General features: G+C 41.2%; 1 protein-coding gene and 1 pseudogene across 1 annotated transcript; one reads left to right on the plus strand and one right to left on the minus strand.

The window, feature by feature from the left end:
• Positions 1-1,093: 1,093 nt before the first annotated feature.
• On the minus strand, positions 1,094-2,068 carry LOC138441205 (olfactory receptor 2L8-like). Its single transcript, XM_069591855.1, has one exon. It carries the CDS (start codon positions 2,066-2,068, stop codon positions 1,094-1,096), a length of 975 nt encoding a protein of 324 aa, XP_069447956.1.
• A 1,374-nt stretch (positions 2,069-3,442) lies between these two features.
• On the plus strand, positions 3,443-9,701 carry LOC138441572 (RNA N(6)-adenosine-methyltransferase METTL16 pseudogene; annotated as a pseudogene).
• The last annotated feature ends 1,658 nt before the right edge of the window (positions 9,702-11,359 follow it).

Consider the following 11,359-nt stretch of genomic DNA (forward strand, 5'->3'; position numbering starts at 1 on the left):
ATATAATCAACTGTGAAATATTGCTAACCTTTATTGGTTACTTCAGCTTCATTCGTAGTTCAATGTGTTTCATTTTTTTTCAATGTGTCTCATTTTTTGATGAACCTTACAATTGCTTTACATAAGTTTCTTCAAAAATACTCCAATTATTTTTTAACTCTGTGCATCAAAGTTGACTTATTTACACATGTTTTATGAATAAATGACAGTGCCTTATAATAGCTTAAAAGTATCCCATAAGGAAAGAAAAAACAGGTATGAATATGGACTGATTCCAGAGTCTGGGAAATATTTGGCATAGGCAGAGGGTACCTCCTCTAAATAGCTGTTGGGTAGGTGTAGCCTTCTGAGACTCTTACTTCAACTTCTTTTCTTCAGTTACAAATGCACTCACTGAATGCAGAATCCAAAGCTTGTTCAAGAAAAGATATCCAAGATAGGCAGAGAGAATAGAGACAACATACTGAGTTTTCTAGTGTATTTAGGGCTTCCTTGGTGGCTCAGGTGGTAAAGAATCTGCTTGCAATGTGGGAGACCCAGGTTCAATCCCTGGGTCAGGAAGATCCCCTGGAGAAGGGACTATCTACCCACTCCAGTATTCTTGCCTGGAGAGTTCCATGGACAGAGGCTACAGTCTATGGGATCGCAAAGAGGTATTTAAGAGAGAAAAAAATTATCTTCTTATTGTCCATGATAAAATCAATTCTTTTTTACATTATCAGTCACATATGTCTTTCACAGGAACTTTGTACTTCTAACAATGGAAATTAACAAGACTCGAATTACCAATAATGCCAAATAAAGCTGAGCCTCAAGAACACTTTAAAAATGTCTAAATATTTTATGTTTAAGAAGAGAAGATTGGAAATATTTCTGTGCTTATGAACTGATTTGATTAATACCAATTGGATTGATCTATTTTGAAAACAAGTTATTAGAAACTGATTGAGAAAAACCACCTCATGAACAATTTATTATGGAATTAATATTGTCAGTTGAATTCAACAATGTGGTTTGTGTATGGGGCTACAGCAAAGTTCCTCATGTTTGAAAATGTCACTGAGATGCTCTTGAAGTCTTTGTTCTTGACCCTCTAGATAACTGTTTTCCACCTTGATATGTATGTGGTCCATTTGAAGACTGGATGCTTCCTCAGGACCTTCTGAAAAGCCCCCAAAACATCTTTGTTTCTCAAGCTATAGATGAATGGATTGAGCATTGGTGTGAGCACAGTGCAAAATACAGACACAGCCTGCTCCTGATCAGGGGTATGAGAAGAACCAGGTGTCATGTACATATAAATACATGGTCCTAGATAAAAGCTTACCACTGTAAGATGGGAGAAGCAGATGGCCAACGCTTTGTTCCTGCCTTGGGGGGATTTCATATGAAGGACAGTGTGGAAGATGAGCATGTAGGAAGCCATAATAAATCCAAAAGGGATGATGATGAAACAAATGCCCATCACGAAGACCACCACTTCATAGATGGAAGTGTCTTTGCAAGAGATCTTCATGATTGCTGGCATCTCACAGAAGAAATGGTGGATTTCTCTGGAGCGACAGATAGGCAGGCTCATAGTATAGAATGTGTGGGCTGTGGAAGCTAAAATTCCCCCTGTCCAAGACACTATGACCATTTGCAGACAGACCCCATGGTTTATAATGACTGCATATCTCAAGGGGTTACAGATAGCCACATATCGGTCATAGGCCATGAGAGTCAAGAGGATACATTCAGCACCCCCAAGAGTAAAAAAGAAAAATACCTGGGTTCCACAGGCTGCCCGAGTGATGTCTTTCCTTCCAGAGAAAAAGTTTACCATCATCTTTGGAACAGTGCTGCTGATGAGGGCCAGGTCTATGAGAGAAAGCTGGCTAAGCAGAAAGTACATTGGAGTGTGGAGACTCAAGTCCATCCATATCAGGAGGAGCAGGAAGAAGTTTCCAGTTACTGCGGCAAGATAAATTAAGATGATAATGTAGATAAGAATACTGACATATTTCATATTGGGAAAGAGTCCTGAGAGAATAAAATCTGTTGTTAATGTCTCATTTTCTTCTTCCATGGTTGACCGATCTGGTTGAGCTATAAGAAGAAGGAAAGGGAAACAAGTAAAACAAAATAAAAGCTTTTGAAAATATTTTTATTGGTCAGGTATTGCTGTAATAATGTGAGGTAAAAAGTAACTCCACAAATTTCAGTGGCTTATGGCAGTAAACATGTATTTTCTTGCTCCCATGTTTGTGAGTCAGGTGGAGGCATTTTGCTTTAGGATGCCCATCAAGTACAGTTATACTCCACCATAAGTCTCTCACTCTGGGGCTTGCTCTTCTCAAAGAAGATGGCAGGAGCCAAAAGGAGACAGCAAAATTACCTGATTTCCCCTAAGTGAGTGAAGTGAAGTCACTCAGTCGTGTCTGACTCTTTGCGACCCCATGGACTGTAGTCTACCAGGCTCCTCCGTCCATGGGATTTTTCAGGCAAGAGTACTGGAGTGGGTTGCCATTTCCTTTTCCAGGGGATCTTCCCAACCCAGGGATCAAACCTGGGTCTCGGATCGAACCCGGGTCTCCTGTGGTGCAGGCAGATGCTTTACCCTCTAAGCCTCCTGGGATTTCCACTAAGGGCAGAACTTAAAGCTGACTCTGTTACTTTCTACCAAGTTCCACTGACTAAAGTAAGTCACAAGTAGAAACTCAACATCAATATGATGGGGAAGTAAGCTCCACTGACAGCAAACTCTAAAATGATGAGGCATGAAAAGAGAACTAGAAACAATTAATATGATCTATTACATTTCTCAGAATTTCTACCTCTATCATTCTCAATTTTATGATCTTAAAGCAGAGACATTACTTTGCCAACAAAGGTCTGTCTAGTCAAGGCTATGGTTTTTCCAGTGGTCATGTATGGATGTGAGAGTTGGACTGTGAAGAAGGCTGAACGCTGAAGAATTGATTCTTTTAAACAGTGGTGTTGGAGAAGACTCTTGAGAGTCCCTTGGACTGCAAAGAGATCCAACCAGTCCATTCTGAAGGAGATCAGTCCTGGGTGTTCTTTGGAAGGAATGATGCTGAAGCTGAAACTCCAGTACTTTGGCCACCTCGTGAAAAGAGCTGACTCATTGGAAAAGACTCTGATGCTGGGAGGGATTGGGGACAGGGGGAGAAGGGGACGACAGAGGATGAGATGGCTGGATGACATCACTGACTCGATGGACTTGAGTTTGAATGAACTCCGGGAGCTGGTGATGGACAGGGAGGCCTGGCGTGCTGCAGTTCATGGGGTCACAAAGAGTCGGACATGACTGAGCGACTGAACTGAACTGACCTAAGACTCAGTAATAAAGATCTATGGGTTGCCTATGATCACAAACTATTTTCACTAGAAAGAATCACTTGAGGTCATATGTAGCAATTTCTTACATTCATGACTAGACATGCAACAGGTAAATACATAAATTTTTTCTTAGCTCTCCTCTACCTGTGGATCTAGTTACATATATTTATGGAAGAAACCATAGATAAATATGAAATAGAGTATGGCAAAATGAAAGTGTTGTCTTGTACTTGAATCTAGGGGGTCATTTTCTAAAACAATATACATTAACCAAGGAATCAACCAATATAGTCAAAGCTGTGTTCTCCTTTAGATGTTTTCATATAAACTTATATAAACCACATCAAGATAAATTCAGAAATAATAATGAAATTAGATTTCATAAACTCTAAATGAGAAATAAGATTGTGCCTACATTCAAGAGGGAGGATGTTCCTCTCCACAAGTTTATGGAAATGGAGAATTTTCTACTCTAAGTAGCTTGAAACAGACTAGAAGCAGCTAAGCATGAACTTTAACTTTTATGTCCATATCACTATTTACTCAGGTTGTATGTAGGCAGTAAGAAAATTTCAGTCTACAAAGAACAAATTTCAAAGGGAAAGCTCTGATTGGGATAAGAAAAGCTCTAAGATTTTCCATTTTCCCAACCAATATCACCAAGTGGTACCTCCTGGTGGCAACAGTGATTATGTGTAAATTTCATTTTCATTTTACCACTGAAAATGAAGGTAACACTGACAATTTACTCTTAATGTTGTTTCATTGATGTTTACTAGATTTACTTACTTCTGGGATCCAATAATTGCATTTTCCCATCAGCTGACTACTAAATTTCTAGACAGAAGTTATGGAAAACTCTTAGGAACAGTGAGACAAGGAGGTGAAAGTTGAAGAAAGAACCAGATGTAAGAGGTGATTTAGTTTAATAAAAATGTTCCTAATGTTTGTTCCATATCCTTAAAGTTGCACCCATTTAATTGAACAAAATATTCCCCTCTGGTTGTTCAAGATGCTACAAAGGACTCTATTAAGTGGAAATACTACCCCAAAGAGAGGCAAAACAGTGGGTAGAATTACTGGAAGCCAGGCCAGTCTCTTCATTTTACCTGCACTTGTGTACCTACACACACTGGATTTTCCTTAACACAACATGCTTCCCCCAAAGAAGTGATGCTCCTGGTTACTTCCTGAAGAAGGCTTGTTGTAGGAGACTGGAGCATTTTGTTTTCCATGTGCAAGCAATATTTCTGAGATCATATAGATAATTACACATACATTTGATAAAAGTAAGTACTCCAGAGAGTCCTTGAGACAAATAGGAAACCACAGAGGAAGTGAGTCCCTAGATACCCATCATACGATTTGTTTTTCTCTATTGCTTTGCATTTTGCTCAAAACAAGACTATGTGGGAGGGTGGGTAGGGATAAATTACTTTGTTTATCTGGTATTTTATTATCCTGGGTTGCTTAAATATGTCTCTCATTTTGGCTTCTTATGGAGCCTCATTTATTTGGGTGATTTTCTGACTCATCAACAAGTATGTTCTATTAAAACTTTATTGAATTGACCTAAACATAGTAAATTTTACTTTTTCCAGGAGCAGCCACATACAGAAAGGATATTTCTCTCTCACAGATTCAAAAGGCATTGTCCCTCAGGACAAACATAGCTATTCATCATCATGAAAACTGGCCATCTTGGTTTTCAAATAATTTCTTTCCTAATGGCTTTCCACAAGTGAAATTTAAATATATTAAAAGAAATAAAGTTTTTTTTTTTTTAAATATTCACTTGCAAGACTGGGGAATTCCCTGGTGACCCAGTGGCTAAGACTCCATGCTCCCAATGCAGGGGGCTCAGGTTCAATCCTTTTTCAGGGAACTAGATCCCACATGTCACAAGCAAGAGTTCACATGCTGCAACTAAAGATCAAAGATCCTGCATGCTGCAACTAAGACCCAATCCAACAAAATAAATAAATAAATAAAAATTTTGAAAATACTCAGTTATATAGAACAACAACAACAAAAATCTCAAAATGTGTATGCAGACACAAAAGACCCCGAGCAGCCAAAGCAATCTTGAGAGAAAAAAACAGAGCTGGAGGAATCAGGCTCACTGACTTCCAACAATATTACAAAGCTACAGTCATCAAAACAATATGGTGCTGGCACAAAAATAGAAATATAGATCAATGGAACATAACAGAGAACCCATAAATAAACCCATGAACCTATAGTCAGTTAATCTATGACAAAGACTACACAAGACAAGACCACACAACCTTAGTCCCTTCAACAAATGGTGCTGGGAAAACTGGACAGTTTCACATGCAAAAAAATGAAATCAGATCATTCTTTAACACCATACACAAAAATAAACTCATAATAGATTAAAGGCCTAAATATAAGGCTAAACACTATAAAACTTCTAGAGGAAAACAGCAGCATAACAGTCTCTGACAAGTCACAGCAGTATCTTTTTCAATCTGTCTTCAAGAATAATGGAAATAAAAACAAAAATAAACAAATGGGACTTACTTAAACTCAAAAGTTCTTGCACAGCAAAGGAAACAATAAACAAAATGAAAAGACAACCCACAGATTGGGAGAAAATACGTGCAAATGATGTGACTAACAAGGAATTACTGTCTAAAATTTACAAATCGCTTATGATGCTTAACAGCATACAAACAAACAACCCAATCAAAAAATGGACAGGGGGCAGAATCAAGATGGCAATGAGGGAAGACACAGAGTCTGTGTCTCCTCAGGCCTAGGATACTCATCAGGTGCTGGTGGGGGACCTCTGGCAGACAGGCTGCAGGAGAAGCCCTGGGGGCAACCTGGTACTGGTTAGGGGAAGTGGGGGAGATTGAAGTTGGGGGCCAACGGCTGAGGGGCTGCTGGGGGAGGGGGAGAGATTTGGGCTCAAAAACCAGTTTGGGTGCAGGAGTGGTTGTGGTTCCCTGGGTGCCAGTAGAAACACGTCAACACAGCCGAAAGGGAGGAATCTCCTGGGATTGGAGGATCCACTGAGGGAAGCCTCTGGGGCTCTCCATCACTCAGCCAGGTTGACTGAGGGGCTGCTGGGAGAGGGGAAGTCATTTGGGTATCTTTGGGCTCTAGGAGCAACATGACTGCTAGGCCAAGAGAGACCCCTGATGGGATCAGAGGATCCATAGAGGAATCCCTTGTGGTTCCCATTTCACTTGGCCCCAGGGAGCTTTCTGGGGCCCCTGGGTCTCTGCCTTCTGATGCCCCATCTGCCCTCTGGGGCCCTCTCTACCCTCCAGTTGAGCCCTCACACCTTTGGGGCACTCTGTACTCTTCAGGGGCTCCTCCACCTGTGTGGGTCCTGTGGACATGAGAAGGAGGGGGAGGTTCCTGTGGAGAGAGGAAAAGGTGGGCCACTAGGGGAGGATCTTGCAGGATTCCAGGAACAGGTAACTGACTGGTCTTCCCCCACCCGCTCAGCCCTGGGGAGCCTCCTAAGGTCCCCAGGCCACCTTCTCCACCCTGTGGAGCCAACTCTGTCCTCCAGGGCCCCCCTCTACCCTCCAGGCTGCCCTCTGCCTTCTAGTTTCCAACTCCCTCTGGGACCTCTTTTTCCTGGGGCCCCCATCCTCTTTCTAGGGACATCCATCTGGCCTCTGGACTGGGCATTCTGCCTTCCAAGTTTCTCCTCTGCCCTCCAGGGCCCTCTCCTCCCTTTGAGGCCCTCTTCCTCCCTCCAGGCTGATCCCTGTGCTATCCAGGAGTCTCCCTCCATCCTCCAGGGTCACCCTCTGTTCTCTGGTTTCCTTCTCCCTCCAGGATCCCTCTCCTCTGTGGACCCCTTCACTCCTGCAAACTCCACTGTTGGAAACCTCAGGCCACACAACTAGTGAGACAGGAGCAGGGACACACCCATCCAAAAAAAAAAAAAAAAGAAATGACAAAAAATGCATTACAGATGAAGAATCATGGTGAAAAACTACAAGACCAAATAAATGAAGAGGGAATAGCAACCTATCTGAAAAATAAATTAGAGTAATGATAGCAAAGATGTTTAAAAATATTGAAAATAGAATAGAGAAAATGCAGGAAATATTTAACACATTTAACAAAGACATAAAAGAAATAAAGAAAAAGCAAACAGTGATGAAAAACATAACCACTGAAATTAAAAATACTCTAGAAGGAATTGATAGCAGAATAAGTGAAGCAGAAGAGTGATTCCAGTGAACTGGAAGATAGAATGATGGAAATAACTGCTGAGGAGCAGAATGAAGAAAAAAGAATGAAAAGAGACAGTCTAAGAGACTGCTGGGACAATATTAATATTAAATATTAAATTAAATTAAATATTAAATCCCTATATTCAAATTATAGGGATCCCAGAAGAGGAAGAGAAAAAGAAAAGTTATGAGAAAATAGTTTAGGATATTATAGTCAAAAACTTCCCTAACATGGGAAAGGAAATAACCACCCAAGTCCAGGAAGTCCAGCAAGTCCTGTACAGGATAAATTTAAAGAGAAATGCACCAAGACACATATTAATAAAACTAATCAAAATTAAACACAAAGAAAAACTATTAAAAGCAGCAAGGGAAAAGCAAAAAATAACATACAAAGAATCCCCATGAGGGTAACAGCTGATTTTTCAACAGAAATTCTGTAGATGAAAAGGGAGTGACAGGATATATTTAAAGTATGAAAGGGGGGGGAATATATATATATATATATATATATATATATATATATAGTCAAGATTACTCTGTAGATGTTCAGATAAATCTGAATGGAAGAGTGAGTCTTAATTTTAAAGACCTTGAAGCAGTCAGAGCTCTGACTTGTACTCTGCTAAGGGAAGATTTTGGATTTTCTATCAATATTCCGCTGGAGAGACGGACTCCTACAGTTCCCCTGAGACTCAACTATATTCACTGGGTAGAAGATCTGATCGGTCATCAGAACTCTGACAAAAGTACCCTCCGAAGAGGAACTGACATAGGTACTGGGGCATCCTGCATCTATCCTTTACTTGGAATGACCTTAAATGGCTGGTATTTCCTTGTAACAGAAGTAGATGATATGTGGTTCAACTATGCAAAGAAGAATGTGGAGCAGAATAACTTATCTGATCTTATAAAAGGGGTTAAAGTACCACAGAAGACACTCCTGATGGATGCTCTTAAAGAAGAATCTGAGATAATTTATGACTTCTGCATGCGCAACCCTCCCTTTTTTGCCAATCAGTTGGAAGACAAGGGAGTAAATTCTTGAAATCCTCGAAGATCCCCACCCAGTTGTGTAAATACATGAGGAATCACAGAGATCATGGCAGAAAGAGGTGAATTAAAGTTTGTTGAAAGGATCATCCATGACAGTTTACAGCTTAAAAAAAGATTAAGCTGGTATAGCTGTATGCTGGGAAAGAAATGCAGCCTGGCTCTTCTGAAGGAAGAACTTCACATACAAGGGGTTCCTAAAGTCACCTATACTGAGTTCTGCCAGGGTCGGACATTGAGATGGGCTTTGGCTTGGATTTTCTATGATGACGTAACAGTACCATCACCACCCAGTGAGCGAAGAAAACTAGAGAAGCCAAGGAAGCCCATTACATTTGTAGTCCTGGGGTCTGTGATGAAAGAACTAGCCCTCAAAGCATCATCTCTGGGCCCTGAGACAGTGGAAGGCATCATGGTTGTGACAACATGGTTTGAAAACAGCCTCATTGATCTAAAGGTCCAGCATAAACGAGTTCCCTGTGGAAAGGAGGAAACAAGCCTTTTCCTAACGGCCATAGAAAACTCCTGGATTCACTTAAAGAGGAAGAAAAAGAGACCAAGTGAGACAACTGAGAGAAGTGCCCCTCGCTCCCAAGAATGTCATTGAAGCCTTAGAAGAGAAAAAGTCTCCCCTCAAAGAGTCTGGCAGTAGCCAAGATGTTGCCCAGGGCCCCCAGGAGAGTGCCCTAGGGGGCCCTGATCTACCAGAAGGTGAGTCTGCCACTGTGGGGGGCCACGGCCCCAGCCAGGACTCACTTTCCCAGGAGGAAAACCCAGAACCCATGGAGGATGAAAAGAATGAGGAAAAGGGGAACATGGAGGTTCTGGAAGGCTGTAAAGGCTCTAGTAATGGAGCCCAGGACCACGAGGCTCCTGAGCCCTTCAGCAGCCCAGTGTCTGAAAAAGGGAACCATCTCCAAGGAGTGGCTGGATGTTACTTTTTCAAGTGTCTGATAAACATTAAGAAGGAGGTAGATGCTGCCTTAGTTGAAATGCACTGGGGTTGAGGGCCAGAACAGGGATTTGATGAACCAGCTTTGTACTTATATACATAACCACATTTTCAGGCTTGTTGCTAGTTAACTCCAAAATTCTTGCACATTTGGGAAAGTTCTATAAAGCAGCTTGCTTTGAAGAGTGGCCTGGTGGGGGTGGCAAGCTGAATTCCATCATTAGCCCACCAGTAACATTATGTGTAATTGTCTTAAAAAACCAACAAATTAGTCCATTTTTAAATACCCACTTCCTTTAAAAAAAAAAATTACAGGGCATTGTAGTATGGTAGTTCAGAGAAAGAATTGTGGTGATCAGCACCAACAAAATACCATCAGTAAACTCATAAGGGTTTTAAAGGACCTGAATCTGAGTGAGCTCGGGGAGTTGGTGATGGACAGGGAGGCCTGGCGTGCTGCGATTCATGGGGTGGCAAAGAATCAGACACAACTGAGCGACTGAACTGAACTGACTAAGCTGATCACCTTTGGAGAAGGAAATGGCAACCCACTCCAGTATTCTTGCCTGGAGAATCCCATGGACAGAGGAACCTTGCGGGCTATAGTCCATGGGGTCGCAAGAGTCAGACACGACTGAGTGACTTTGACTTGACTACTCCATAGCCAAGATTACTTCCAGCCACAGAACTCTAAAAGGTCAGTTTTCTTAATAATCCCAAAAAAGGACAATGGCAAAGAATGTTCAAATTACCATACAATTGCACTCATTTCACATGGGAGCAAGGTAATGCCCCAAATCCTTCAAGCTAGGCATCAATGGTACATGAACTGAGAAGTTCCAGATGTACAAGCTAGATTTAAAAAGGCAGAGGAATCAGAGATGACAATACTCATTGAAACATAGAGAAAGCAAAGGAATTTCAGAAAAACATCTACTTTCTGCTACTCTGACTATAATACTAAGGCCTCTGATTGTGTGGATCACAACAAACTGGAAAATCCTTAGAGAGATGGAAACACCAGACCACCTTACCTGTCTCCTGAGAAACCTGTATGCAGGGTTAGAACCAGACATGGAACAATGGATTGGTTCAAATTGGGAAAGAAGTACATCAAGGCTCTATATTGTCATCTTGTTTATTTAACATCATGCAGAATGCAGGCTGAATGAATCACAAGCTGGAATGGAGATTGCCAGAAGAAATATCAACAACCTCAGATATGCAAATGATACCACTCTAGTGACTGAAAGCAAAGAGGAAGTAAAGACCCTCTTGATGAGGGTGAAAGAAGAGAGTGAAAGAGCTGGCTTAAAACTCAACCTTCAAAAAACTAAGATCATGGCATTCAGTCCTATAGCTTCATGGCAAATGGACTCATGGCAAAAAAAACTCTAATGCTGGGAAAGATAGAGGGCAGGAGGAAAAGGGGGTGACAGAGGAAAAGATGGTTGGATAGCATCACCAACTCAATAAGCATGAGTTTGAATAACTCCAGGAGATAGTGAAGGACAGGGAAGCCTGGCATGCTGCAGTCCATGGGATTTCAGGGAGTTGATTGTGAACTTGGTGACTGAACAGTGAGATTACTCTATCCAGTAAGGATCTCATTAAGATTTGATGGTGAAATCAAAAGCTTTATAGACAAATAAAAGCTAAGAGAATTCAGCTCCACCAAATGAGCTTTACAACAAATACTAAAGGAACTTTTCTAGCAGGAAGCATAAGAGAAAAAAAAGTCCAACAAAAACAAACCCTACACAACTAAGAAAATAGCAATAAGGGCATA

The sequence above is a fragment of the Ovis canadensis genome, chromosome 5 (genome assembly GCF_042477335.2).
Source record: "Ovis canadensis isolate MfBH-ARS-UI-01 breed Bighorn chromosome 5, ARS-UI_OviCan_v2, whole genome shotgun sequence".
NCBI lineage: Eukaryota > Metazoa > Chordata > Mammalia > Artiodactyla > Bovidae > Ovis > Ovis canadensis.